At 52.4% G+C, this 7,512-nt stretch overlaps 1 protein-coding gene across 1 annotated transcript in view; it reads left to right on the forward strand.

The window, feature by feature from the left end:
* WFDC2 (WAP four-disulfide core domain 2) overlaps nucleotides 1-6,663 on the forward strand; it is a 7,274-nt gene extending 611 nt beyond the window's left edge. Inside the window, exons 2-4 of the mRNA XM_010835018.1 lie at nucleotides 257-400; nucleotides 3,360-3,512; nucleotides 6,513-6,663. Coding sequence (XP_010833320.1) covers nucleotides 257-400; nucleotides 3,360-3,511 — 296 coding nt within the window. The 3' untranslated portion in view covers nucleotide 3,512; nucleotides 6,513-6,663. The remainder of the gene's footprint in view (nucleotides 1-256; nucleotides 401-3,359; nucleotides 3,513-6,512) is intronic.
* The last annotated feature ends 849 nt before the right edge of the window (nucleotides 6,664-7,512 follow it).

Below are 7,512 nucleotides of genomic sequence, written 5' to 3' on the forward strand. Positions count from 1 at the left end.
CTAGACGCTCAGTCGGGCTGGGGTCTCCTAAAAATTGAAGGCTCAGAGGCCAAGGGTTTGGTCCCTCCTGTCCTCCTAGGTATTGGAGGACCCCGTCCCTGGAAGTGGGGCTCTCTGAAGACTGTTGGGGGGGGGCCTAGGAACTGAGACTCAGAATTTCGTAGCGGGGTGGGGATCGAGATTGGGGGCCATCGGACACGAGGTGGGCATCCTCTGAGAGCGGGCCCGGGTTCCCCACGACCCGTCCACCTCCCAGGCTCAATCGCAGTGAAGCCGGGTGAGTGTCCCGAGCTGGAGGGTGACGCGAACTGCACGAAGGCCTGCGTCTTGGATGAGGACTGTGATGACAACCTCAAGTGCTGCCAGGCTGGCTGCGCCACCGTCTGCCAGATGCCTGATGGTAACTTGGGGGACCCTCGAGGGCCGGGGCGTGGCAGCGGGGGTGCGGGAGAAGGGAGCGCCCCGTTCCGGGCACACCAGCGCTACCGACGCGGGGGTCCAGGACCAGGTCGAGGTGGCTGGAACCGGATCAGCCCGTGCTGTCCCTCCCGCGACCCCGGGGAGACCGAGGCGTCGCTGACATGCCGCCGAGGGGAAGCGAGGTCCCCCACTCCCAGCCGGATTCATCGCTCTGGTGCATGACGGACTTCCGGGACGCACCGCGGGGACGTGGTTCCGGACCATTGTTCCCTGAGATCTGGGCGCCAGGGTCGAAGCTTCCTCCTGGCGGGGGTTTAGCCGCGGGGCAGCCCTGGGCTGTCCAATGGGCTGGGTCCGGAGGTCTTGGACTCGCTCCCGTGCCAGAACCCCTTTCCTGTGGCTTCCCCGGCCCTGGGGGAAGGCTTTGGGATGCCTACTTGCCCGCACTCCCCAAATTCCACTGTCCAGATGGAGGCTTTCCAGGTTTAGGAGAGCACTCCGCCCATCTTAAAGATGTGATACAAAAGAGAGAAAGGTTCTTGTCCAAGGTCACACTGCCATCCCTGGCTGGACAGGATTCATAACACAAGGGGTCCCTTTTTTGTCTGAGTGGCTTGAAGAAAGTCAGGACCCCATCCTTAGCAGCCCTCCCCCTTCCTCCTCTTAACACCCTCTCTTCTGCTCTGAAGACTGAGTGAGAGAGAGTGTGTGAAGCTTGCCCTTCATAGAAAGCACTTGCTGGAGCTCAAGACTGTCCAGCAGGTCCTAGGGACTCCTACCTGAGCAGGAAGGGGTCTTAAACAGCTTGGACTCTGAGCATCTTGTTTTTCAGAAGGAAAAACTGAGGACTAGAAGCCAGGATATGACCTGATCCCACTGTATTGGGATCGCTTGTCTTTACCCAGAGAAAAAGTCCCTGTGATGCTCCCTCCCTGTGATTTCTCTGAAGATGCCTGCAGGGCCAGGAAGGCCTGTAATCAGAGACCTCAGTCAGAGCAGGTGGTGGGAGCCGGAGGGAGGAACAGCCTGTCAAGGGGGCTTGTGGATCTGGGGATCTCTACTGCTACTGCTACTGCTAAGTCACTTCAGTCGTGTCTGACTCTGTGCCACCCCATAGACGGCAGCCCACCAGGCTCCCCCGTCCCTGGGATTCTCCAGGCAAGAACACTGGAGTGGGTTGCCATTTCCTTCTCCAATGCATGAAAGTGAAAAGTGAAAGTGAAGTCACTCAGTCATATCCAACTCTTAGCGACCCCATGGACTGCACCCTACCAGGCTCCTCCGCCCATGGGATTTTCCAGGCAAGAGTACTCTAACCTGGACCAAAGTGAGGAAAACCAGGAGAGGAGGACATTGGGAGAGAAAGACACAGATGAGAGGAGAGTGGGGAGAAAAGAGGAGTTTCTGCTTGGGGAAGTCTCTGCTGCTCCCTGGTCTCAGATAGACTGAGGCAGGAAGAGGGGCAGGGACAGAGGGTCTCGTGGATTAGAATCCTCGTTGTACCATCTGCAGGTTTGTGTCCTGAGCAAGTGGCTTCACTTCTCTGAGCCTCTGCTTTCTCCTTGACACAATGGGATGAGAATCTCAGATGTTGTAGGACTGACATGAGGCTAAAAGAAATGGTACACGTGAGATGTCTCAGGAGAGAGTAGATCCTCCACTCACAGTGGCTTGTTTGGTGAGTTACTGGCTATTGATGCCCTTCTGTCCTGGGGCAGCTCGGTATTGAGAGCTCCTGCCCTTCTCCAGGGAAAGGGTGTCTGTGCAGGAAGGCAGCCCCCGTGTCCTCTCAGCTCATCACCCAGCTCTGTGCGTGCTTGACGTTTGGCTGGACTTGCTCCTTGGGCTTCTGGGCACTGAGCCCAGCTCCCTCCTCCTTGAGCCTGGAGTGGAGCACAGGGTGTGTGTGTGTGTGTCTGTGGACATTGAAAGGCTGGCTCAGGTCTTGGTTTTACTTCTCATCAGCAGTGTTTTGTTGGGTGATGCCTTCACCTCTCTGGGTTTCATTCTCCTCTGCTGTAATAAGAATACAGTAGACATATCCCCTACAGAAGATAGGTTTGATGTGAAAACTAAAGGACAAAATGGATTTGCACTAAGGACTTGTTAATTGGCACATCTCTGTGGTTTTGTGTGTGTGTGTGTGTGTGTATGCACTAGTGGAAGAATGCTTCTCTGGGTGTTAGAGTGAGAGTGTAGAGGGGACCTTGGTTCCACCTAGTTGTAACTAAGAGTGAGTATATGGGAGTGAAGGCCTGTGGGTGCATCACCCTGACATGGGCTCTATGGTTTACTGCTTACAAAGCAACAGAATGCATGGTGCACAGACCTGAAGCCAGTTTCCTGGGTTCAAATCCTCTCTACCCTGTTTGACTTAAAGCAAATTATTTAACTTCTTCACTCAATTTCCTCATCTGCAACATGAGAAAATAGTTACAGCTTCTTGTCCCAGGTTCTAGGCTTATCCCGAGGATTAGATGAGTTAATAAATGTCGCAAGCTTCGGATAATGCCTGCTACTTAGAAGGAACTAAGTGTTAACAGCTGCCTTTACTCATCATCATTATTATTGCTACAAAGGACGTTGACTTCTCAGGGAGAAGTCTGTTGCCTCCATTGCTTCCATAACAACCTTGTGGTGTGGTCAACGCTGATCTCATCTGACACCTGAAGACACAGGGCTCTGGGGGATTTCTCTCCTGAGGCCACAGTTAGGAGAAGGCAGAGCTGGGACTCAAACTGGAGTGCAGTGATCTCAAAACCCCTGGGAGGAGAGAACAGGAGGAAGAGAGTTTGCAGACGAACTTCCAAGCCCCCTGAGATTCGCTCAGGCAAGCAGCTGTCTTCTTTGTGAATCCAGGTGGGCAGACATGCTGTGGAGACGTGTGCAGCCGCCTGCCTCGGCTCTGCTCACCACCTCTTACTCCTTTTTTTACCCAGACAAGCCGGGCTCATGCCCTAATGTGGATATCGCCTTCCCCCAGCTCGGCCTCTGCCGGGACCAGTGCCAGGTGGACAGCCAGTGTCCTGACGCGTTGAAATGCTGCATCAATGGTTGCGGGAGGGTGTCCTGTGTCACCCCTGTCTTCTGAGGTAGGTGCCCTGTGCTGGGGGGAGGGATACATTGATACCCAGATATGACAACCTCTGCAGGAGGCTGAAAAGGAGCCCCTGAGCTAACACAGTGCTATTCGCTTATCCATCCTTTGATTTGTTCTCATCTGCTCAACAGATAGTCACTGAGCATCTATCACAGGCGGTTCACTGCTCTAGGTGCTGGGATGCTCCATGAGTAAACAAACCCAACAAAAATTTCTCTCTGATGGGTTTTATATACTGTGCATTCATGCGTCCTAAGTCGTTTCAGTCATGTCCGACTCTGCGACTCTATGGACCTGAGCCCACCAGGCTCCTCTGTCCATGGGATTCTCCAGACACACATACTGGAGTGGGTAGCTGTGCCCTCCTCCAGAGGATCTTCCCAACCCAGGGATTGAACCTGCATCTCTTATGTCTCCTGTGATGGCAGGGGAGTTCTTTACCACTAATGCCACCTGTAGATGCTAGTGAATGTAAATCAAATAAAAAAGCAAGTATACCCTGTAAAAAGGCTTCCCTGGTAGCTCAGTTGGTATAGAACCTGCAGGAGACCGGGGTACAATCCCTGGTTGGGAAGATCCTCTTGAGAAGGAAATGGCAAACCACTCAAGTATACTTGCCTGGAAAAATCCCATGGACAGAGGAGCCTGGTGGTTTGCAGTTCATGGGGTCGCAAAGAGTCGGGCACGACTAAGTGACTAACACCTTCATTCAACACCTTCATTCCCTGTAAAATGTTAGCAGGAAATAAGTGACCTGGAGAAAAAGAAAACAGAAGGAGAATTCGGAGTAGGGATGGGGAGCAGCAGGGAGTTGTGTTGCAGTTTTATCACAGGACCTTCCAAAAGGCAGCATTTGAACAAACTTGTTGGAGATGATGGAGGGAACTGGGAGCTTTCAGAGAGCCTGTTATGACCAGTGGGGGCAGCAGATATAAAGCAGTAGAACCCCTGGTGTGTTTCAGGAAAAGCCTGAAGTCTGGAGCCTATGATCAAAAAGAGGGCAATAGAGGAGAGGGTCAGAGAGGCATTTTATTTATTTATGGCTGCACTGGGTCTTCACTGCTCTGCACAGGCTTTCTCTGGTTGCAGCAAGCTGGGGCTACTCTGCATTGCACGGGTTTCTCGTTGTGGCGGCTTCCATTGCTGCAGAGCCCAGGCTCTAGGCAAGCGGGCTTCCGTAACTGCAGCATGCAGGCTCAGTAGGTGTAGCACATGGTCTTAGTTGCTCTGCAGCATGTGGGATCTTCCTGGACCAGGGATCGGACCCAGGTCCCCTGTATTGGCAGGCAGATTCTTAACCACTGGACCACCAGGCAAGTCCAAGACTTTGGTCTTGACCCACAGATGTTGGGCCCTTGGAAATGGACATGCTCTTGAATTTAAAAGGATTGCTCCGGCTGCTGTGTGGAGACCCTAGAGGCAGCAGTAGCAGAAGCAGGGAGACCAGCTAGGAGGCTCCTGCAAGAGGCCAGGTGGGAGGTGATGGACCAGGTGACCTAAGAGGCTGGGTTTGCGACATACATGAAGGTGGATGGGACAATATTTGCTGATTATTTGGGCTGTGAGATTTACTCCTTTTCCCCTTCACTTGTGCACTTACTCTGTGGCCGACAGGGCTACATTCACCTGCTTTGAGTGGTTGTCATGCCTAAAGACAAGATCGTGGAGCCTCTTTTTCCCCACAGATAATTAAAAATAAAACAATGTTAAGTCTTAAAGCAAGCATAAGAAAGTAAAGAGAGGGACTTCCCTGGTGGTCCCATGGCTAAGAGTCTGAGCTCCCAACGCAGGAGGCCTGGGTTTGATCCTGGTCAATGAAATAGATCCCACACGCTGCAACTCAGACCCAGTGCAGCCAAATGAATAAATATGTAAAGATTAAAAAAAAAAAAAAAATGAAAGAGAAAACCCAAAGCACATGCATCTTCAGCCCATTGAGGGATCCAGCACTGTGCCATGTGTGGGGACAGAAGGTGACGGCTGCCCTTCCTCACTGAGTTTGCAGCCAGGTGGCCGAGGCAGACAGTTGGACAGACACTCCCAATGCCTATAATCAGTGCGGCAGTGGAGGGCAGGGCTGGGTGTGGTAAGAACACAGGAGGAAATCTCACCCAGGTGACGGTGGGGGAAGGAGGGAGCAGGGTTCTGAGCCAGTCCTGAAGGATGAGTGAAAGGTCAGTAGTCTGGTAAAGTACAGTGGTAGGGAAGCTGTTCCGGATGGAGGGAATGGGACCAAGCAAGCCCCTGGAAGGACCCCCTGGTTGTAATTTAATTGCTAATCGTGCACTGCTGTTGATAAGCTCTCAGTCAACAGACTGGCAGGTCAGTGATGTAACCTATTGCCCAGATGTGACGACTGAGACCCAGACAGAGGGGAGGACATGCCCAAGGACCCATGGTTGCTAATTCAGTGCCTGAAAGGGAAGCACGGTCTCGCCAGGGCCCCGAGCTCTCCAGTGATGCCAGCTGCCTCTTGCCTCCATGTGTGCCAACAGCATGGGCTGGCATTGCAGTCAGGAAGACCTAGGTTCAGATTTCAGCTCTGACAATTAACTAGCCTTTTTCACCTCCCTGAACTGCAAATATTTTGCTTATAAAATGGGATAAATAAGATCTTTTTGATCAGTTAGCTTAGCTTAACCGAAGGAATGGGGGCATAGTGCAACTTCCTAGTGGTGGAAGGATTCTTAGGGAGATAAATGACAGTGACCCCTCATGAATGATCACAGTGGTCAGTGGGGACCATGGTATACCCAGGTGTTTCCTGGGATGGTCGGAGCAAAAGAAGTGAGTCTAGGACCTTCAGAAAAATGCCTGCAGAGCCCCAGGGCCTCGAGAAAGTGAGGCTTTGCTGGGGGGCGGGGGGTAGGAAGAGTGGGGGGAGCTGTGATGGAGTGGGAGGAGCTTTGGATCAGAATTTAAGCTGCAAGCACTCTTGTCTAGTGTCCCGGGTATTGTTGTTGATGGTATTATTATGATTTTCTTCCTCCAGCTCCAGCCTGTGGACTGAGGGAGCAGCAGTGTCTGCCCGGCCCTGTCTCGCTCCAGCTCAGCTGCCCTCCTCCCTTTCTGGCCTCTTCCCTCCCTCCTGAGCTGACCACAGCTGCTTTTTTTCCCAACCAATAAAGTGACTGCTTCCAGCACTGGTGGGCCTGTGGCCTCTGTTCTTATAATTCAGGCACATTCCATTCCTGCCTGCAACCTTGGGCTGGGGAGGTGGGAGTGGGCGTGGCCACCAGATCATCCAGGCAGAGTCCGAGAAGAGATGAGCTGTGACACGGTGACACAGTGAAGGTAACTCAGGGCTCTGTGTGCCGAGGCCCTTCCCCAGTTAATCGTCCCACCAGCCCTGTGCAGTTGCAGGTTATTCTCCCAGGGTGATGGAGAAGAGAACTGGGGCTCAGAGAGATGCTGGAATCCTTCCAGAGCTGCTGGGAGTTCTGACAACAGCAGCAGGTACTGTGTGCCTGACACAGGGCTGGGAGATTCACTTGTAAGATCTCCTGAATCCCCCCAGTAGCCCTCAGATTGTGATAAGGTCTTCCTTGGTGGCTCAATGGTAAAGAATCTTGCTGCAATGCAGGAGACCTGCGTTAGATCCCTCATCTGGGAAGATCCCACATGCCATGGAGCAACTAAGCTCCTGGGTCTCAACTATTGAGCTGGTGTTACAGACGGGTCTCAGCCAAGTTACTTGCTTGAGGCCACACAGAAAGAAGGTAACAAAGTCAGGGTGCTTTGTTGTAGGTTTTGGTTTTTGTTTTAATCAAGCTGTTATTTTGTAGAAATAACACTTACATGGATCACAATTCAAAAGGTAAAAAACAGGATATACAATGTATGTACCACATCTTCTTTAAAATAAATAGCCAGGCTTCCCTGGTGGCAAAGAATCTGCCTGCCAGTGCAGGAGACCAGGGTTGGATTCCACATGCCTCAGAGCAAATAACATAGCCCAACTATGGCCTAGATGGCTGGGATGGGGGGAGAGG

This window comes from Bison bison, unplaced genomic scaffold (genome assembly GCF_000754665.1).
Source record: "Bison bison bison isolate TAMUID 2011002044 unplaced genomic scaffold, Bison_UMD1.0 scf7180017864038, whole genome shotgun sequence".
Taxonomy (NCBI): Eukaryota; Metazoa; Chordata; class Mammalia; order Artiodactyla; family Bovidae; genus Bison; species Bison bison.